Raw genomic sequence first — 22,207 nt, forward strand, 5'->3', positions numbered from 1 at the left:
CTGCTCATTTGCAGAGTTGAGCAGGCTCTGACGAGCAGTAGGTCTTTGCCTGCTTGTGCAAACAGGTGCTGAAACCTGCTTTGGAGATGCCTTGGTATCTGGTGGGACTGGCTGCACTTGGGGCTGGGAGTGAGGGCTGCCCAGGGCAGGTTTCACATGCACCTACTTTCTTTGGCTTCTGGAAATAAGAAGCAGAGGCCTGGGGGCCTTGTGGAAATATTTGCTTGGCTGTTGTGTGCAGTTTCAGTTTGTGCGTGCAACCTGGGCGATGCAGTGCTGCTGTGTAGCTGCAGAACCTTGCATGCCTGCAGTGTTCTCTCCTTGCCATGTTCTTGCTAATTTAGCTCTGGGCTGTAGAACTAAAGGGCTGGATGTTGCAAGTCCTCTTGATGTGTTGTGCGTCTCTGGAGAGGAATCCTCTCTGTATGAGGTGGAAGCTGGACAGACCCTTCTGAGCCCTTGCCACACTGCTTGGCTTTTTGCCTCTGTGGGTGCAGGCCCAGTTCTGAGGCTATTGCTCATTCCCTGATCTTACTGACCTCAGCATAAGAAGAGTTTAAGATTTATAGTGCATTTAATTTTCCTTTGCAGAACACTTGTGTAGGTGAAAAACACAGCGAGGAGGCTTGGCTGTTGGTGCTCCAGAGGAGGCCCTGAAAGGGCTGCTGTGCTGCTGGCTTTTGCCCAGCATTTCTGTGGTTGACAGTTTCCTGTTTTGCAGAGTGGGAGAAGGAAGAGCCTGCTGGAGTCTCGGAAATGCCTATATCTCCCTGGGGAGCCATGAGCAAGCCTTGCACTTTGCAAGGAAACATCTTGAAATCTCCCAAGAGGTAAGAGAAGCTTGTTCAGATCAGGGGGAATCAGCTGTCCCTGTTGAGATGAAGACTTTATTTTATGCCAATAAGCCATATTAATGTAGATCTTCTCTTGCTATGATTGCTCTGGAAAGCCCTTGTCTATGTGCTGTTTCAATGGTCTCTTTAGGAACTGCAGAGCTTGGCTGCAAAATATTCTTTTTATAGGAGGCTCCCAGCCTTCCCCTTAATTACAGCTAGTACACTTGCTGTACATTGCTCTTAGCCAGTATTCCTGGGTGAGAAAGGACCTGGGGACTAGCTGTCTTCCTGGTGCAAAAACCTACATCACTTTCAAGTGGCTCAGAAATAGAGAATGCAAGAATGCCATCCTTTGGTCTTTCCAGTGTGTTATGAGGAAATCAACCATGGCCTCTTCAGTCTTCCTCAGATGAAGAAATTGCCCAACTGAGGCACTAATTGGAATCACCATATGTAAGCGCTCTGTGTGTTCTCCTGCCTGTCTGTTGGGTTAGCTAACATACCAGCCTGATTGTGCATTATACTTAGCAGACATGCAGAAGCAATACTGTTCCTTGGCCTTGTATGTTTTAGGACAAATTAGTTTTTCCAGCTTTAGTCTGCTAGGACTGTTGTAGCACGGGGCTGATTACTCCGAGCTAGACAGCAGCTTGGCAGTGTGCTGTGCAGATGAGGGGTGATGGGAGGACAGGAGCAGTAGTGGTCCTGGTGACTTCTGGGGGTGGAGGGAAAACCCAGCGGGGTAGGGGTTCGCAGTGGTGTTCTCGTTCTGGGGTGATGGCTGTGATTACAGGGCATGTCAGGAGTAGGCTAGTCATGGCAGGTGGGTAATAAACTCCCTCACATCATTAATTATTGAGCAGTGCAGAGACTGTCCATTTGTGAGGAGAGCCTGCATTAGCATCTAGCAGCTAGTGATTCTGTCCCAAAGCTGATGTTTTATTTTAGCCTTGGGAGCCCAGTGAGCTGCTTGTGCTGTTGTGGCAAACACCAGCATTTTGCCCAGGAAAAAAAACCTCATGAAGTTAAACCTTTGCACACTAATGTGTTTAGCTCTCTCGCTTCTACCCTGACATAAGTCTGGTGGTGACATCCAAATGAAATCTCCTCCAGGGTAAGCACATTAGAAGCTGCCGCAGTGTGATCAGAGGTTACTGAAAAATTTATTCTGAAGCAGCTGGAATGAAGGATATGTACCTAAAAACCTTGGAAGCTGTCCCAGCTCTCAGACACTGCTCTGGAGTACCCTTCCCATCTCTGTGTGTGGCAGGGAACTCCTGGGAAACTGAGACATCTGAGCTGAGGGCAGAAAACAGGGCTGTCCTATGGTGTGTGTGGTAGGTCCTGCCTAGGATTGTTGTCCTGTCAGTGTGTTCCTCTGACGTTAATAGGGTGTTGGAGGTGAACTGAAATGAGTGGAAGTCAGGGAAGCGTATAACGGAGCATCAAGGACTGTGAGACCTAACCAGGACATAGGAATTTCTCTGGAGATGATGTCAACAGCAAATCTCTTGTAAATGGCAGGGGATTTCTGCCTTTTGATAAGCTGTTTGATCTGCCTCCATTTACCAGTGCTTGGGGCTTTGTCATAAATAATGTGGGGATTTATGATTTTGTTCTAGGATGGCTCGTACTGCAGCCTATCTTAAAGGACCACAAAAGAGCTGTTGCAAGGCATTTAATAGGGAGTCAGGCCTCTCCAAGGGAACAGCCAAGGTCTTCCTCTGTAACAGAGGCTGCTGTTCCTCTAAAGATTAGAGGCTGTTTCTGAGTGACTCCTCTGTGTTTGCTGGTGATATGCAGCACAGTAATCTTCTTGTTTTGTTAAACTTTGAGGAGGGCACAGCAGCATGTCTTATAACTCTCCATTTTAAGTAGCAGAAACCACTGGAAAGATCTCTTCCTGAACATGTAACGTTGGCTTCTTCAACCAGTGGGAGATGGGAGTTTGGAAAAACTGGACTCAAAAGATTTTGAGAGTCTTGTGTGGGTAGATCACTAGGAACAACTCAAAGCTTGCATGGACCTGAGCCAGGAGAGAAGGGCTTTCAGAGCATCCAAGCCCTGAGTGTGACACTGCCCACGTGGCTGATAGTAGTGTGGCTGTCTGGTGCTCAGTAACTATGGAAATACTTGAGGAAGGGGGCTGAGAGTTTTAGGGCTCTCTGCCAAGCCATATGCAGCTACAGGACAGAGCAGATGAGCACATTTATCACTGTCCCAGTTCTGTAGCAGGGGGTGAGCTGTGCTCCCTCAGTTCCTTGTACCAAACTCCACAGAAATGCATCTTGAGGCGCAGCCAGTGCGCGGCACAGCATGTATGGACCCTGAGGGACAGCTTTGGAGAGCTGCTTTGGTGTTGAAAGCTGGGCTGTGTGGTCTCTCAGGGTGTCTCCAAGCTCTCTTCTGGACTGTGTGTTTGCTTTGATATGGGACTAGCAAACCCTTTGGTAGGGGCTGTTTGCTTCGAGCACGTTGCCTTTTAACCAGCTGCCCTGTTGGTTTTCACCCTGTAGATTGGGGACCGGAATGGTGAGCTGACAGCACAGGTGAACATGGCCCAGCTCAAGTCAGCCCTCGGCTTGGGCCCCGGGGATGAGGACGTGGGCATGGCTCACCACTGTTCTGGCTATGAAGCACAAGGTGAGTTTCTGGGGCTTTTGCTGGCACTGAAGCGCCCCGTGAAGATGTGGTATGGTGTGTGGGGAGGGGGAGGTGTTTGCACGTGGGCAACATGGGAGGAAATAGGAATGCCAGAGCAAGATGAGGCTATTGAGTGCCTCTAGCAGAAAGGAGACTGGTATGTTTGCTCTGTGCTTTCCGTAAGCTGCAAGGGCAGGGAAGGATCCTCCCCAAAAGGGCCACAGAATGGGTTAATGGAATTAATCTGCATTGGGAATGAAATTCCTTGTACCAAGCAACAAACTAGCTTTTGTCTCTTTTAAAGCTCTGCAGGGCCCTTTTAACTGATTTGACTGATAGAGCAAGCTTTCAGAATGGGACTGGCAGGGATTTTTGACTGTTCTCATTCTGATTAGCACTCAAGGAACAAACCTACAGCATGGGCTGAAGGCAGGTTGTGAGCATCAGCATGCTGGGTGCTGTCTCACCCCTGGAACGCCTGCAGTGATGCCCAACTTGGAAACAAAGATGTGGCAAGACTCGGTCACAGCAGACAAAATGGCTTTTACTCACTGCACTTGGCCCTGGGTCATTCTGCCTCCGCTCTCCAGGGAGCCAGAGAGCACAGCTGAGTCCTCACCACAGCGCACTGTCAGCCTGCCAGCCTGACGTGTCCCCAGCTCAGGGACCGTCTGCCTGCCCTGGAACTGCCCACTGCAGACATTTGGGGGTGCCTGGCATGGGGCACTTCCAGCTGGTTGCTCTGTCACTGTGGACAGACTTATTAATTCACACAGATGAAACTGCATCCCGGGAGGTGCTGGCTGATTAAATATGACCTTGTTAGTGCAGACACATTTTCTCAGGTGGTGTGTTCTCTTTCCTGTTGGTAGAACTGGCACAGAGAAGATGGTGCTCAGGTTGAGGCATGGTGTCCTGGAAAGGAGAAAGGCTGGCTGTGCGTGTTTGTTCTCTGTATTGATCTGGAAGGTGTAGCCTGCTATGGCAGTATTAAAGCTTTTCTGGAGAAGTCGAGGTGCAGGTGAGGGAGCCAGCGTGCCCTGCCGTGCCTCATCAGGAGCTGTGCTGTTTCCTCAAAGGCCACATGGATCACAACTGCTGCCCCAGTCTCCATTTGCACGTCAGGTCCATCTTTATAACTACTGGGAAACTTCTTAGTGAGGGCCTTCCATTCATTCCTGGCACCTCACTAGGGGCTTCCTTTTGGAAAATTATTTTGCCCTGAAAGGGGAACAGGAAATTACTGTTGATGTTGCTGCTGCTCCTGGGACAGAGTGAAGTGTGGAGGAAACGAGCTGATGGGATGCCAGGTTCCTTGGGCTGGGGAATGGAGGGGTGCAGCACAGCAGTGCCAAGGACCACGTGGGCTGACTGTTGTGTGCCAAGACACATGTTTGACTGGATGTGCAAACATTCTGTGTAGAAGAGCTGCAGCAGAAGGGGTCAGGCTGATTTATCTGGGAGAGGGGCTCTGCAGCTCTAACTGTATTGCATAACCAGGACTGCACAGCTTTTACTTATCTGGAAATAACTAAAAATAATAAACCAAGAGAGGTCTCTGCTCTCATAACACACTGCCCAGTGAATCTGAGCCTGAATGCAGCCTCCTATGGACTGGTCTGGTGTCCCACTGCCGGTGGGACAGTGTGCGTTGGTGGTCAGGGAGGGTCTTGGTCCAAGCAGAGCCACTCTTGGGGAGAGCTGAGCCTTGTGTGCAGCAGTGTCCCCTACCCGAGCAGTGACACAGTCCCACTGTCTCCCTGGAACAGCCCCACTGCCTGCATCTCACAGCACGAGACTCGGAAAGCATGTGGCACTGAAGGGTTGGGATTTTTGCTTAAGGCTCATGTTGAGCCTGGTCAGTCACTGGGCTTAACTGTGAAGGTGAGACAGCACGAGGCAGAGCCAGCGTGTGGCCCCTGGGCTGTTCTCTGCCCTCCAGTGATCCAGATGTGCCTGTGCTGTGTTAACATCTGGAGCCAGAAGTGATTTTTCTCTCATCTGACAGAGCCAGAGTTGTGCTGGTTTGCATGTGTGATCACTGGAGGGTGGGAGAGGAGCTGAGCTGCCATAGTCAGGGGCAGCACTTGCTGGAGGTTGCAGTGACCTTGTTAATCTGTGGTGCCATTGCTGACATTCCCAAGGCTGGGGCTGTTGTCAACAGAAGGACAAAATGTTCTGTGGAGAGAAAACAACAAACGACTGGGGCCTGTAGTGTGGGGAGGGGAAGGACTGGAGGGCCTGGGGCAGGTTCCCTGGCAGAGTTGGTGGGACATGGCAGATGTTGCCCCTTGCCTGTTTCTGGGAAACTGCTGGGGAGGTAAAAATCGGCTGCCCCTGTGTTTTGAATATTGCTGTGCTTAGCCACGTGCGCTCTTTTACACACATCTCAGGTGGGAAAGATGCCGTCCCTGTTGCATAGAAGTTTGGAGCGAGGATGGGTCTGTAGGATGGCCTGTGGAGAGGAGCCTGGCTCCCTTGATTTCTCCTGAGCTTTTCTTTTGGCTTCAGCTCTCTTATTCCAAACTGGTAAGAGGCCACCAACGTGTCTCTGAGCCCTTGAGAAGGGAGACGTATTTAATGGCTGCCAGGAACTTTGCTACCCTCCTGTGCACCTATTAAATGATTAGAAAAGCATAATTATTTATATTATTAATAGCAGCAATTTACAGCAAAATAAACATCTGTTTCTGTAATAGGAAGCAGGTGAGAGAGTTGAGATTCATGTTGACTTCTGAACCAGCCGTGCCTTTTGATGTTAGCAAATCTCGTGGTGAGGAAAGCTTTCAAACTTTTTTTTCCTTGAGATTATTTTTCCCTGCTTAAAGTTATAAAATGTCTGCATATTCATAGCGGTGCTAAAATCATCTCATAGGGCAGGCACGTTATAAAACACATTAATTTCATCAAGCACCTAGAATAAAGTTTCATAGCAAACTTGAGTTCTGGGAAAATCTGTACTGTGGGCTGAGAAACCCTGAGCCAGACCATTACACTATGATGTCCTTTACAGGTTGCCTTTGCTTCTAAATCTTGGTCATTGCCCTCTACCAGGGGCCTGGGTGAGGTAGGAGCATCTCATGTTTTCCTCTGCTGTTTTGTCTCCTCTTCTGAAGCTCTTTATGATTTTAATTAATATTCTGAGAGCAATTGGACGGCAGAAGACGAAGCTGGAGGCCAGGGAAGTGGGGCAGTGCTGCAGAAGTCTTGTGAAAGCAACGACCTTGTCAAGAAATGCAAGCACAGGGAGCTTAAAGCAACAAACCAAAAGAAGCTAGGGAGTAGCTAAAACATGAAGCAAATAAACAGAAGCTGTGTCTGTTTCTCCAAACACACAAAAATGTGGCTCTGAAAACTGGTGTTACCCTCGTTCGCACACTGTGAGTTAAGCATCGAGTACTGGTAGGCTTTTGCCTTTGGAGAGAAGGGAACTTGCTGTGCCTCTAAGGGAGTTGTTTTGTAGAGGTGAAGACCACCATGAACAACAAGAAATGCTGCCTGGTGCTGGGAGATGTCCTACGGTGCCAACATCCAGCTCTGCCCTCAGCACCACTGCTGGATGTGGGGTGGAAGCGCTAGCTGCCCATTTCTACATCAGTTGGTTTGGGCTTGAGGTTTCAGCATCTGCTCAGCAAGGAGTCAGGTAGCTGTGAATCAGCAGCATGGAGCTGAGCCCTTCCTAGACCAAGCCTGGTGGCAGTGCCTGGCTGGGCTGTCCCTGGGCGGGTAACTGGGGTCTCTGGTGTACAGAGCACTGCCTTGCAGCATTCCCCTCTTCAGGTCCTTCTTGTCAGCTCTCCTTTCTGAAGGCTGGCACTGGCCAGGGCAATCTGCCAGCTGGAAGGGGAGCACAGAGAAGAGGCTTATCCACCACCAACAGGGCTGGAGATGCTGGACAGAAGGCAGAGAGCAGCCCTGGCCAGCCTCAGTGCCTCTCCAAAGTGAAATTAACTGAATCTAGGTTGCCTTTCTTCCACTCTCAGCAGCGCTTCAGCCTCAGTCATTGTCTCTGATTGCAGTGGTAGTGTTAGGAGACACTGAGCAACACCTCTCCTGGCAGCTGGGTGTAGGTGGGGAGGGATGCAGGTGTTCCAGAAGGGGTTGGCATGTAGGTGCTTTTAGAGCATTGTAACCTGGTTCCTGACATGTTTCCTGTGCTGTTTGCAGTGGGCAGACACCACTGCCCAGCCATGCTCAATGAGCTCTGAGGTCAGGAAAGGACTCGGCCCTGAGCCTGGCTTCCCCTGCTCTGCACAATTTCTGCTGAAAAAGGGGAGGTACAAGGCGAGTCTCTTGTTTGGTGCTCAGGAGCTGGAGCACTGCTCATCCCTGCATGAGAGGCAGCCATGCTTCAGGTTGTGTTCTCAGATGGTGTGAAGTGAGCAGTTGAACCTGGATGAGCATGATTTCAATGTGGGTCTTTGCCTCCTCAATGCAGTTTTGAGCTTGCCTTCTTCACAGGAATCTTTGAACCCTTGGATCAATTAGACAGGGATAGGAAAAATCTGCTTTTATGTTTCCCAGCCTGTTTGTTTTTGTTTGTTTGTTTGCTTTAAATATCTTTGAAGTATCTAAGAAGTGTTTAGAACTGCTGAAATAGGCCAGATTGACCAACCCTCTATTGATGCAAAGCAGGAAGGAGGCAGCGCTGCTAACCTGTGCCTCGGGCTGGGATGCTGCCCAGTGACAGGGATGTTCCTTCTCCATGGTTTGCTCAAGCATTCTGCAAAGGAGTGTGGTGGGTGACAGCTGAGAGATGTGGCCTTCTGAGACCAGTGTCCTGACAGTGGGACAGTCCTGTTCACTGAGGCTGCAATTTCAGTGTTAGGTCGTGTTTGTGTTCCACTCAGCAGACAGGCACAGGGGTCATATCGCTAATGGCTTCAGCCCGGAACCTGCCCCATTCTTACCAGTCAGACTGAGTAAAGCATAGCAACTGAAATTGCTTAATATTAAGTATCCTCAACTATATTTGGTTTTTCCCAAGAGCTGATGTGCTGCAGCTCAGCCTTTTTTTCATTCTGAAAGTGAAAGCCCAAGGCCATGCTGGTTTATTATACCTGTTTGTGCAGGGTTTTGATGGATGAGGTGGTTGACTGAAGCAGAGTAACTTTTGGCCAAGTGGAAGGCAGAATGCAAGGTGGTCTGTTTGCTTTATTTGTGCTCTAACTGATGCTCAGTGGAGTCTTAGCTTCTGAGCTCAGAGGAATGCTCGTGCAGATGTTCCCACATGCCTCCCAGTAAGGCACTTGCAGGAAGGTGTCCAAAAAAGACCTGATGCTGTGGTGTCCTTTCTGTGATGCTTAAGGGAGCAGGGCAGGAATGACAGGACTGCTGCTTGCATGGGGGACTTCTTAGGTGAAGATTTAGGACTTCTAAAGGATGCCTCTTCATTATCTTTATAATGAGTTTTTTCTAAATCTGAGTAACCTCTGCTATTACAGCTGTTAAATCATTCCAGCAGCACTGATGGGGGGATGAACCTCTGAGTCATTTGGATTTAAAACAAGTAATTTAGCACTCAGTTCAGACTGCCCCAGTATTGGCTTTATGAAGTTTTAGAATATTCTTCTCAAAGCATTAAGAAGTATTTAATTTAAGTTTTTCTCTCATCTTGCTCTGTACATGAGTCTCCTTCCCAGCATCAATGTAAAGTAGAGCAAGACTTCTCAGTTCATGGCAGAGGAAATGCTCCAGGACTGGAGGAGAAGATACTGTGCTAATGAAACTCAGGTGCTTGTTTTATCTTGATGCTGGGGGAAGACTGCAAGTGCTGGAAAGGGTGAGGAAGAGGCCAGTTCTTGAAGCCTGTGGCAGAAGAGGTACAACGTGACTTTTGTCAAAGCCATCCATTAAATCAAGGGACCTCTTGTGGGGAGGGCTAACTTTGAAATTGTCAGTTCCTTACACAAACTCCTGCTCTGAGCTGAAGTTCCCTTTGGCTGCTGCTCCAGGCTCCTGCAGCCATCCCAGCTCTGGTGTGTGCTGTCTGGTTCTGAACGCACTTTCCACAGAGAGTTTCCTTCGGTAGCCATCATGTAGGAAATGCCTATGGTTACGATGATCTTCTGTCTCACAGTACAGCATTACTGTTAGGAACGAGACGCCTCTGCTGACTCTTTTTTCTTGCAGCACAGAACAAGAAAGGGACCAAGAGGAGGAGAGGTTTTTTCTCACCCAGCTAGAATGACTTTTTATCTCTTAAAGGTTTTTGTATGAATGACCATGGTCTGCTTTGACACTTCACTGAGCAAGGGAAGGCCAGACCCTCAGCAAGACTCACCATTATCTCTTGACTGACCTCAGGATCCATAGTCCCTCACTCAGCAGCAAGGCTGGCCCCTAGCCTGGCAGGGACAAGCACTCAGCAGACCTTTGCTTAGCAAAGAGACCTTGCAGCTTGTAGAGACAGAGCTCATGAATTCAAAGGCCAGTGTGGCCAGCCATGTTCTGGTAGCTGGAAAGTGCCTGGCTGCTGCCAGCTGGTGACTGATTCTCAACAGCATCCAGGAGGAGGGATCAAGTCCATTGCCCCTCTTTTTAGAGGATTTACTGTCAGTGTTTGATCACTGCAAGGCTCAGAGATGTGTGTTGCTTTTTCTCTTGCCCTCCCTGAGTCAGTCTGTAGGACACAGCTGCTATAATTGGGCTTGTCTAGCTGCTGGAGATGTTGTCTGTGTTAATTACTGTGTGTCACTTTCTAGCTCAAACTCAGTTTCTTTTGATCTCTGCTTGTTTAACACCAGCTGATAACGGAAGATGGGAGGTCATGAGGCTCTGCTGTATACCAGCAGAGAAAGTCTTGCTCTTAGAAGAAAGCCAGGTGTTCCTGCCAAGCCTTGCATGGCTGTTCTTGAATTAGCCCTGAGGTTACATGCCTCCTCCCAGCCTGCTCCACCCAGTTCAGTTTATCTCCCAGAAAATCCTCCTGTCCCCACAACTGTTCATGTATTAAACAGACCATTGCCTGGAGGAGGTTATGGTTATAGGAGGTTGCTTCTACCATGGCTCCAAGCTTCCCACAAGCTCCAAGGCTTGTATTTGAGACTCTGCTCAATGTTACGTGATTGGGTGCTCTGCATTTTCCAGATCCTGCAAATACAAACCAAAATACTTCATTCTTTGGCCTGAATTGCCAATGCTTTATTTGCAAATAAGCCATATTCAGCCTTGAATAGAATAGACTGTTTCAGGTGGAAGGGACCTTCCACAATCATCTAGTCCAACTGCCTGACCAATTCAAGGCTGACCAAGTTAAACCATGTTGTGAAGGGCATTATCCAAATGCCTCTTAAACACTGACAGGCATGGGCCATTGCCCACCTCTCTAGGAAGCCTGTTCCAGTGTTTGACCACCCTCTAGGTAAAAAAAGTGCTTCCTTGCTCAGTTAGAGAAAAGCTAATGCCCATTGCAGTTGAGAAAGAAACTGGGATCAAAGATGTACCCAACATTGCAGCAATCAATAGTAGCTTGAAAGGCTACAAGACATGAGATCACCTTGTACTTAGGGACTGCAGCTTTCCTGAGCTGCCTTGGTTTTCATGCCCACTGGGGAAGAGTAACTCCCTTGTACCATCTCTGTCTTCAAGGAGGACTTTTGCTCCAAGTCTCACCTCTTCCATATGAAAGTGAAGATTCTTCTGGCATGTGATCCAGACTGTCTCCTTATTCCCTCTCCCCATCTGAGAAGCCTCTGTGCTAGCTGCTCGCCCTGATGCAGTCAGCCAGTTGTCAGGGGGCTGCTGGGTGCCAGGCAGATGTGCAGCACTGCTGGTGTTTTCAGCCAGTTGTTCAGCTGTCAGACTGGATTCTGGAGGATGCGAAACTCGCCTGACACATATGCAAAGCATCTTCTGCCAAATCAGGCAGATGAGCATCTTGATTCAAAAGTAACTTCTCTTTATTACTGTGTATTGTATATACTTTTTTTTAAAGGAACAGTTTTGCCACAGAGAAAAAAACCTGCAAAATTGTTATTCTGGAGAAGGTTTTTGTAGTGCTCGGGATCTGTCTGGAAGGCTGATATTTGCTCAGCTGTGTGCTGTCTGTGTGCCAGTGAACACAGCACGTCAGAGCAAACATGCTGGAGCCTGAATCTTCCCAGCAGCAGAAAAGGTTTCATTCCTGTCCTTTTGACTCCCAGTTCTGACAATGGAGACCTGAGGCTGGAGGGCTTTGCATGGGGCTGAAGCGTTCCTGAGGAAGTCTGATGTGACAACACACTGGAAGCGACCTGCCCACAGGCCCTGGCCTGTAGCTATGGGTTGACTTTATTATTTTCACATGTACTATCCTTTCTGTTGTAAGCCAGACCTGCTCTTGGCTTTTGTGTGGACTGTACAGCCAGAAAAGCCCTCAAATAACTGAGAGTGAGAAAAACCTTGTTTTGCCCATCTAGCCCTATCCTCAGACATAGAAGGGACCAGAGCTGTCAGGATTCCCCTGGTCCTTTCCTGTCTGAAGGATGAGGGGTTAGCAGATGGTCCTTCCTGTGGATCAACACACAGCAGCTCAGGGCTGGGAATTTATGGTGCAGTCATCATAAATAACTGATATTACTTGCTTTCTCTATTTAGAGAAAAGTATTTTTCTATCTCAGTAACAACTGGGAAAACAAATGCCAGCATTTATCATGCAAGTGCTGGCAATAATAGAGGTCAAGTGGATTTATAGTGCCAGAACCCATTATGTGTTTGAAAACTAATTAAAGCTTTAAATGAGATGCTTGTCCTACCAGAGGCAGCACTATTGTTTCCCCCCCCTCCTTTCTTTTCTTGCTGCTGTTCTGTCCTCTTTTTTTTCCTCCTTTCTCCCCTTTCCTCTTTGAAGAGCTTGCTGTAATAATGGAGCACTAGCTTGACAGAGCTTTCCTGATTAGATGTCAGGAGCGTGTGATTTGAGATGCTCTGCGTGCATTCGGATTGCTGGACTGTATCTCCACTGCCACTTCTCAGCTTGGTAGGGTTTACAGACCAGTCTTCCACCTCAAACAACTGGCTGGCTTGTCTAATTTAGTCATATTGAACAATATTGAGAGTTTCTGAAATGCTGGGGTCTGCACAAATGTGGGGAGACACTGTCCTGGGCTGGAAGAAGTCACCTAAAAGACAAGTCAGTATCTCAGTGAATACAGGTACAGAGAGAAATGACCTTTTCATGAAAATGGAGCAAGTGCTTATGCCAAGATTTATGGTGTTCTCTTTGTCTGTGGTGCAAAGCTTGTGCTCCGTGTGGCGACCGTTGCCGCTGAACTGTGTGTGCTGCTCAGCCAGGAGAGCTGGAGGCAGAGGGGAATGATGTTGGCCATACAACCTTTCCCCACTGGTCTTCTGTGGAGTCCACTGTCAGGTTTAATTCTGCTTCCTCTGGTACAGCCACCCCAGAGGGATACAGCGTGTTCCTGACCTGCAAGCAGAACTGTCGCTTGATCTGCGTCATGGGGGTTTGCTTCGTCTCAAGCAGGGATGGAGTAGGCAGCTCTCCAAGCTGCTGGAGATGGGGGAGAGCCTAGGAATTATCAAAGCAGAGTTGCTGCTACACATGTTCTGCTCGATCTTGTCAACTCTGAAATCTCAGGAGTGCCAGTTGGAGATGGAGTCTGTCCATAGAGGAACAAAACTCTGCCCACACTGTTTACCCCACTTTGCCCTACTGCACATTTACATGGATGATCCCATCGCCATCCTACGCTAAAACACTTCCTTGTGTTTTCTGTGGCTACATCTCACTTTGTAGCAAGATACCGCTAGAGAATTTTTGCTGTGTGGGAATTTATCTTCTAATTGCACCCTGAAAACCAAGGAGAGTTGGAGGGCCTGCCTGGGGCACAGGAGCAGAGTCCTTTCCTCTAGAGACCACACTGATCCTGCCCTTACAGACAGCATGGAGGTGATGGTAGAGACCAAGTGGACAGGAGAAGAATGGGTGGTAAGATGCGGTGCTTGCTGCATGCACCATGTCAGCACTCTGGTTTAGGCTCTCCATCAGACATGCAGGGCCCAGTGTAGCTCGGCACTGATCAGCTTAAAAAAACCAAACTGCTGGCTGTGAAGAAGAGATTGTAGATAAAGGTTCCTGTATCCATGTCATCACGGGTAGCACAAGGCTGTGCAGCGGGGCTGTTCTCATCTCTGCAGGGTGGGGATGTGAGTGAGAGGAAAAAAGATGGGTCTAGATGCATATCTGACATGGATATGTTAGGTTAGTGTCCCAAAGACAGAAGAATAGGGAGTGTTTGTAAGGTGAGGGGATGTAAAGGAGCTTGGGGAAGCAAGGATGTCTCATATGCTTGCACACAAGTGTCCCACACTATTCTGTTGCAATAAATTTCCCCTTCCCTGGAATTCATTGCTCCCTTCTAGGTAGGGAGGTGGCTGCTTCATCAAGTTTTAAAATACAAGAATGTGAGAACCGTTAAACTCGCTTCACAAACCAAATTGCAAAAGCAAAAAGTAAAAAACCAACACAAACAAACCACCTTGGTTCATGGTGGTGTTGAGATCATGGGGGGAGAGGAGAGAGATTTTGAAAAAAAATATTTAAAAAAAGCAACAACAACCCTGAGCCTGAGCACTGAAAAGAACAACATCTGAGGAAAACATGGCATGAATACAGCCAGTCAGTAGCACTGCTCAGCTGATGTTCACAAGAAGGTTTCAACTTGCTCTATTAGAGACCTCAGTAAACCTTAAAGACAGAGAGAGCATTTAGAAATGCCCCTGAGGTTTTCCGTTACTCTGCAGTAGGCTTGGTAAACATGCCAATAAATACTGGAGAGAGAGGAAAAAACCTGCTAGAGGAACAGACCCAGGTTTTCAGATGCTCAATCTTTTGCATCCATAGCTGCTGCTGCTGTCGGTCGGCACTGGGGAGAAAAGAGGCAGAGTTGAACTTTTGCTGAGTATTAGGTGGTGCTGCAGATATTTCTGGGAAAAATAACTTGGAGGAGGCTGAGAGTTATGTCTGGAACCATCTGAGGGGAAGTCCTGGTCGGAGACAGAATGTTAATGGGATTCCTTCTATCGCGGGGTGCTTGTGAGTATGGAAATCTCTCTGCTGTCCTGGAAGATGAGCACGTTTGCTGGGGAGTAAAGGGAAGAGGCTGTCGCGCATGGTGGGAATTGCTGCCTGTGTTGATTGGGTTTATGATAACCGTGACTGATGGGCAGCCTCTTAATTCTTCTAGCTGCTCTTTTTAATGCTTGTTCTACCCGCGGGACGGCTCGCGGTGAGTGGGGATGGCAGAACCGTGGGCTTCTGCGAGGCCGGCATGTAGCCCTGGAGCTGCTCGTGTTTTCTTCTGGAAGAAAATAGCTGAGTTGTATGGCTCTGAAGTTGAGTTTGTAACTCCTAACTTCTTCCTCTCCTAGTTGAAGTGAATGTGAAATCCACGTGGTAACAGAGGAACACCAGCACAAAAACAAATGAAAAAGACAAATTGTTCTGTGTGCCCTAATTGCTGGGGTAGTCTCAGCTGACTCCATGTATTAAATTAACAAAGGGGAAGGCAGGTTTTCTCGGATCAGAGATTAATGGTTTCTGGCCAGCAGTTTAATGCTGTTGCAAATGTACGAAAGCACCTGAGGACGAAGGTGTATAATTAATGACTCTTTAGGCTGTTGGCAATGATGTGCCTTTATCTAATCAGACACACTTTGCTTCTTTCTTGTTTTCCTGGAAGTGGCAGTTAAAAGCCGCTGTGACGCACGCTCACTTCCAGTTGCTGGCCTCACCTCTTGGGCATTGCTTTGAAACTCAAACGTACCATTTGATTAAGTGTTTGTAGGTGTCTTATTCCAGACCCACCTCGCTGCTCCACACATAGACTGTAGGTTATTCTGGGGGAAGCTGAGAGTCACGAGCAGCTTATGGCAATGTCCAGAACGTCATTGTGCGTAACCAGGAGCCGCTGGGCACCACCCGCCACTGCCTTCCCCTCGCTGAGCTCCTGCCTGACCAACGTGGCAGGAACTAAAAGCCCTTTGCTTGTTTGGCAGCATGGGAGGAGACCGGGGACTGCGGCAGCCGCCCTGCTGCTGCATGGAGACCTCCTCTGTGCTGATACCCACAGGTTGCTGCTGCTGGGAGCATGGTGGAGCGGTGGGAGCTGCCTGTGGGGCATCTTGTGTCTCCCAATGAGTTGCTACACGACCTCAGCTCTGTTGGAAACTGGTATCACTGGTGCCCTGTGATAATAGGTGTGTTCAGCTACTAAATAACCGTATCCTTTCATTGGTATCCAACAGCAGGAGCTTCTCCCAACCTGCTCCCAGGAGGTGCTTAAGATATGTCAGCAAACATGATACCTGAGATAAGATATCTTAGTAAACATAAACAAGGACTAAAATAAAAATGGTAAAATAAGAGTTCTGCCTGCTTTGTTGAAAGCAGCAAAGTCCTTTTTTCCTGCCCCATGTCTGAACCCTTGCCAGCATCAGCAACCACGGACCTTCTGGGATCAAATCCGGTTGTTACTGAGCTGCTGCCAAATGAGCCTTTGCAGTGCAGATGGGGGTAGAGTTTGGTAGGAATGGCAAATGCATCTCATTACGTTTGCCTTGTTCTCTGGTCTTACTGTGTATGCACAGTGGTGCCTGTTCTGTGCCTATTCACCAACCCTGATGTCAGTCCCTTCTGAACTCAAAGCCTACTAATGAGGTCACCTTGAAACGAAGCTGGTGCTAACGTGCCTTTGGGAGTAGAGAGCCAGAAACACATAGAAACATTTTGCAGATTTGAGTCTTTACGGCTGCAAGAAGTAAATCACTGTAGAGTAGTGAAGTAGTGAGGGGCAGTGAAGTTGACTTTAGGTTGTTATAACTAAGATGTAATAGATATGTATGACCCTTAGTGAAGTCCCAGGCGATCTGAGCTTCTGTTTGTAGCTCATGAAGCTGAGCAAGGTTGAGCTTTTCAAAGCAGTGGTGTCTTTGGAGTTGCTGCAGTTTAGGTACAACTGTGGTTGCATTTGGAGCACTGGCTGAGCTGGATGCGTGTTAGTGTGGGATCCCTGCGACCTGGTGGCTTTTTCCACTTGATCACCACATTCTGTTTACAGTCTTTAATTGGTCCATGAATTTTGTGTGTTCTCTCATTAAGTTTGTCCAGTGAGCAGCTCAGTGGCACCCTGGGTTTGAACAGGGTCTGTGGGTGCTGCTGTAACATCAGCAATGTTCTGTTAGGTGGTGATGGGAAACCAGGGAATCTTTAGGTTTGGTGAGTTTGCTGTTACAAGAACCACACGAAGCTCAGTGGTTTCCGTTCTCAGGGCTCAGCATGGAGATGGGTTTCAATTCACATGCAGTCATTCACCCTCCCCCAGGATTTCCCCTGAAGCTTGGAAGTTGTCATGGGACCTTGAGTCCAAAGCTTTCATTTCTACCCTGTTTGGTGCTGCTGCTGTGGGATGTCCTGTGGTGCTCAGCTAAACTGAACCTCCAGGAAAGATCAGGGAAGGAGAGCAGGCGGGTGGAAGGGCAGAAGTTTTTCCAGACATGGTGAAGGTATCCCAGGGCCATTTTGCAAATCCTGGTTGTGTTGGTGAGCAAGGCAATAGAAGCTGGAAGCAGGTTGGAGGGAAGCATGGAGGTAAAGAGAGTTTGAAAAGCAGGACTCAGAGCTGAACTGTGTCTCACCCACTGTTATTGCTAGAATTAAAATGAATTTTATGAACTATCAAATAAATATAATGAATGCTACCAAATTTTCTGATTTCTCTGTCAGCTTCAGGGCAAGGTTGTGCTTCCCTTGAGGCTGGGCCTGTGATATTTGCTCCTTCACTTAGTTTTCCAGCCCTCATGACTGTAGAGAAAAGCTCAAAGTTGTATCCCAGATACATTATTTCAGTTATAAACATGAAGATAAAGCAACAAATCCACACTTTTATTAAACTCTATTTTTGTTATGGTTTTTCTCAGTGTCAGTCCCCTGACTTTTGTTGTTTAGAGTGAGGTTTGTAACTCCCGAATTCCAGAGACCTCAGTTGAGATCAGGGTCGCAGCGTGACCCAGCCACTGTTTGATAGCAAAAGCTTCGCGCAGCCCTGGCTGTTGCTGACTGCGCTGTGATCGTGTTTTGAAAAAGAACCAAAACAGTAGAGGAAAAAACCACATTTGAATCTCAAGGACAGCACAGCTGCAGCATCCCATCCTTTTGACTTTGTAGTTAACAGGAGCGGAGGGTCTGCCCTGGTTTGAATGTTATCTGTGTGACATTAGTGCTGTCGGTGAGTGACACCCTCCTGATGCGAGACTGCGTTGTTTTGCAGGAGCCAGGCCAAAGAGGCTCCAAAGGAACAGCATGGACAGCTTAGATCTCCTGAAGTTCCCTTCTGAAAAGGTAAGCAAAGATGTCTGGCCTCAAAGATTAAATGTCAGTAGGAATCTGTAATGGCTTGTTGACTGGCTTCATTTGCAGGGAAGTATGCAATTAGCAGATATCACTGGAGTCAATGGGATTAACCAGAGAGGGTTTCTAGAGAGCTTGGAGGAGAGGAACAGCTGGTCTAACTAAAAAGGCACTTAACTGAAAGCTGAAAAAGCCACTTCTGTGCTTTTTTGAGAAAACAGCCCTTTATTGAGAGAATAATCATGAGCATTTTAGCCCCTTCAGTGGCTGGTAGCAAATCTCAGTGCCCTATTAGCCCAGTGGAGTGCTGCATTCAGGGGAGGGAGAGGTCAGAAGCAGGAGATGGTGCGTTGCAGGAGGCAGAGGGTTTTGTTTCAAGGGGCTCTAAGGATTGCCTCTGCTGCGGTTCGCTGCTGGAAATGTCAGATCCAAGCAGATCAGCCTTCTCTCAGTCTCCCCAGGGCAAAGGCTGTTTCTGGAGTCAGCTGGGAGGCACTGAGCCTTTCCACCTCCAGGGATCATTTAAGTTTCTCAGAAAATCCTGTGCAGGATCACTGGGTCTGCCCCAGTGCTGATGCTGCCGTGGGGCTCAGTCATGCCTGTTCCCAGAGGAGGTGACCAGGCAGGCAGCTGTGCTCTGCCTTTCTGGAATGTCTTTGGCACAAGAAGTTGACATTCATCCAGTGCTTTCCAGGCACAGCTCTCCCGAGTGTCCCAGGGAGCGTTTCCCCTTTTACAGAAGTGTCACAGAGACAAAAAAAATTTGGCCAGCTTGCAGGCAGGTGCAGATGGTCAATGGGAAACAACCTCAGGCTTGCAAAACCATCAGAGTGCCTAAACATCCCAGTAAGCACACAGAAATGCTCCTCCCTGAATTAACTCTCTCTGGGAGTTAAATGCTAAAGGCACTTATGTGTTTTTATTAATTTTCCCAACTGCCCACTGGCTGTTTTGGCTCCTTCCTGCTGTAACCAGTGCAAGTCCATCTCTGGGGTGTTGACAGGAGGGACAGCAGTGTCCAGGGTCAGGGAGACACGCGACTGTGTATCCTCATCGGAGCAGCATGGCCCAGAGGAGTGGCAGGGAGAGTTTTGCTGATGTGTGGTTTGCTGCTGATGCTGTTGGTTTCCTACTCTTTGCTGTAAAAGCTGAGCCTCATTCAATAGTTGAGGCAGGGTTATGGGATTTCAGGGATTTCCTTGGGAGGCTGGAGTAAACAGGAGCTGTGGGTATTCCGTAGAGTGGGACATGAGTTGTCCCATTCCCCCTGCAGTGGGGTGTGTGCGAGCTCACCTCTCCTTGTGAGAGTGTCCCCTTCCTCTCCCCTGCTGTGGTTCCTAGGGAGAGGCGATTGCAGTCATGGGAGAGGGTTGTTTGCTTCAAGCTTGCTATGGTGAGAGCAATAGGATTGGAAAGAATAAATCAGTGGAGTGAACTGCAATCTTTCCAGCGCCCTCTCATTATTGTCTCACTCTCTCTGCTCTTTGTCTCTGACAGAGATAGCCTTCAGGTCAGCGGGCACTGCTCTTACCACACAGGCCAGGAGCTCTTGTCCAATGCCTCTGCATGGAGCCGTGTGCCTGGGCAGAGCGTATCTGCCAGGATGCACCCTCTGAATGCCCCAGCAGATAGAGGGCACGCTGCTTGCCTGCCATCCTCCTCTCTCCAACCTGTGCTTTCCTTATGCCTTGTTTTGAGCTTCTCTGGTTTTAGCTCGCAGCCGTTAGTTCTTGTTTATTCCTCTCTCTCTACCAGACTAAAAAAATCTCTTTATCACATGCTGGTTTTCACCCTGAAGGTGCTTACATGCCGTAATTGAGTCATCTATTCTTTTTGTCAGGAACTAAACAGTTGAGGGCTCTAACTAAGGCAGTAAGGCGTTAGAAGGCAGTTTCTTTCCAGTTCTGAAATCCACTTTTGTGGCAGCTTTTCAAAATGTATACACTGACCTGGCTGCAGTTGTTGTCTATCAACAGCATCTCAGGAAATGAATCTCTCCTTACTTGTTCTCACTATTCCTGTTTGTCCTGCAAGGAATGGAAAAGTCATTTTGGTTACAGCGTCTCACCATGCTGCTGGTGTGCTGGGACTTCAGATCCTGTTCAGTGTCCTCGGCTTTTTGGCATATGTGCCCTTATGGGCCCTTGGGTCATCTCCTGAGCTGTGCTCAAGCTTCTTTCATCTGCATGTAGTTGCTGCAGTGAGGACACCCTGGGGAATCCTCTCAGTGTTTTATGTATGATAAAGAGGTGGTTTGCAGCCCAGAAACGCTGAAGCCCAAAGCGTCGAGCAGGTTTAGGCACTCCATTCCCACTGTTACACGTAAAGTGACCGGTGCCTTTAATAAGAGTCTTTGGAGCCAAACACAGCAGAGGACTTTTGCTGGTGCTTCTGTACAAGGACCTCATCTGCGTCACAGCAAAGTGAGGAGCTGCACTGAGAAGGGACAAAAGCTAGATGTTTTGGGAGATGTGTGGTCTCTGTCACCTCAGTTTCCCCGTGTGTCACACGGGGTGATAATCCTATATTTTATACGTCTGTGGGAGCACTGAGCAGTAGGGTTTAAGAGAGCAAAGGAGGACAGTAGTGAGAGAACAGGGGACTGTTTGTAACATCTGCTGTAGTTAAGTCACGTTACTCTGTGGTCCCCACGTGCTTCTGGTAGCATGAGGGTTGGCAAAAGAGCTGAATGGGACTTCAACCATTCGTGTTAACCTGCCTTTTAGGAAATGGTTGGGTAAGGGCCTCTCTTCTTGCTGAAACCAGTGGGAGACACTGAAGCAGGCAATGCTCCGTGTGTGCTGGGAGCCAAATCCTAGAGGTGGGAAATGCTGTAGAGCATCTAGCATAGCCATGTTCTCTGGGGCATGGTGAGGTTATCCATGGGTCAATATGGGCTGCAGCATGGCTGGGCACTGGGAGGAACTGAAGATAGAGCAAATGGAGGGACTTGTGCCAAGGGTTTGGTATTGTGGCCAAGATGAACTTGTTGGTAAGAGTTTTTGAGTGCAGTTCCCAGAAATCACTAGCAGCAGTGACTGCTTCTGGACCTCTCATCCATCATTCCTTATGCTTCTACATAAACCAGCCATATCTCTACCTCCATACCTGGATTTTTTTAAGACAATGCTACTTTTCCCTGACTTCTCCCTGTGGAGAAGTTGGCAACTGTGTCTTGTTTGGGCGATGCTTCCTCTCTACTCATTAAAATCACCCACTGTGGGGAGAGGTAAAATATCCTCGTTCAACACTGCACATGATGAGTAGCATCTCATACCATCTAAACTCCACATTGACTACTTGCTTCTGTGTCTCCTGTTCTGTGGCTACTTGCCAACAGATTTCCACATAAACCTGAGACAAGCAATCTCTGCAATGACTATTTCTTGCTTTCCCAAGGACCAGAATGGGGACAGCCATCACGTGGGAGACCTGAAGATCTCTGGAAAAGAGTTCTTGTCATTGCCTGCAAGGTCAAAGAAATACCGGGAGCATCAATCCAGTTCAGAGAGAAAGTCCCAGGGGTCTAGTACATCTCCACTTGATACCAGTGAAGTCCGAGTCCAGGTGTCACAGTCGGTAGGAAGATGGTTTTTTTCCTCCAGTACTGATCTGGGAGTTTCTTCTAGCCTGTTTGTTCTTACTTCATTTCTAACCTGGTATGGGGATAGCAGTGTGGCCTGCTGGCTGGAAAAAAGAGCCTGCATCTAGATCTGCTGTTGCCTGTTTGGGCAACTGTAGGCAAATCATTTTGCCTTTTTGAATGTCAGCTTCACTGTCTATTAAGCAGAACAATGGTACCAGCCTCCATCATGAACTGCTTTATGAGCACTTGGTGGGTAGTGATGGTATTGGTAGCCTTCTCTTGAGGGATGAGAGTTTAGACTCAAACTTTCCTGAGTTTGGGACTGTCAAGATGTGATGCCTCAAATTCCAGAAGAAAACAACAATTTGGAGCCCTTGCTATGTGGAGCCTGACTTGATTGGCCTCCTGGGGTTCAAGAGGAGTGGGCTTATTGTCTTCAAGAAACAGAGCCCTTTTCAGGATTTTGATGAGCAACCAAAAATTTTGATCAGCATCCAAAAATGTTGGTTGCCTTTGCCAAATCTGGGACCTTAGGTATTGTTCCCTCTCATCTCCTGATCACATTGATGGTCTCCAGAGTGGCAATGTGCAGAGTGGTCTCTTTGAATTCATCTATCATTAGGCAGAGATGATAGAAAATCATTGTCTAGGAGCTTCTCTTTAGAAGCAAGTTAGGCAGAGCTTGCTTCCTAAAGAGCAGAAGCTGGCAAGAGGTGCTGGCCCTGATGTCTGTGATTTATGGGTTACTGGCATGCAGCAAGTCCTGTGTTGGGTGTTGAAGAGCTCTGACTCAGT

The 22,207-nt window shown here is 48.2% G+C and overlaps 1 protein-coding gene across 1 annotated transcript in view; it reads left to right on the plus strand.

Annotated features, from left to right (window-relative positions):
• Window positions 1–22,207, plus strand: part of LOC104523103 (G-protein-signaling modulator 1) — a 55,288-nt gene that overhangs the window by 8,892 nt on the left and 24,189 nt on the right. The window contains 4 exon segments of the mRNA XM_010165567.1: window positions 722–830; window positions 3,353–3,479; window positions 17,747–17,817; window positions 21,226–21,405. Of these exon segments, the coding sequence (XP_010163869.1) occupies window positions 722–830; window positions 3,353–3,479; window positions 17,747–17,817; window positions 21,226–21,405 (487 nt within the window).

Source organism: Antrostomus carolinensis, unplaced genomic scaffold (genome assembly GCF_000700745.2).
Source record: "Antrostomus carolinensis isolate BGI_N321 unplaced genomic scaffold, ASM70074v2 scaffold31863, whole genome shotgun sequence".
NCBI lineage: Eukaryota > Metazoa > Chordata > Aves > Caprimulgiformes > Caprimulgidae > Antrostomus > Antrostomus carolinensis.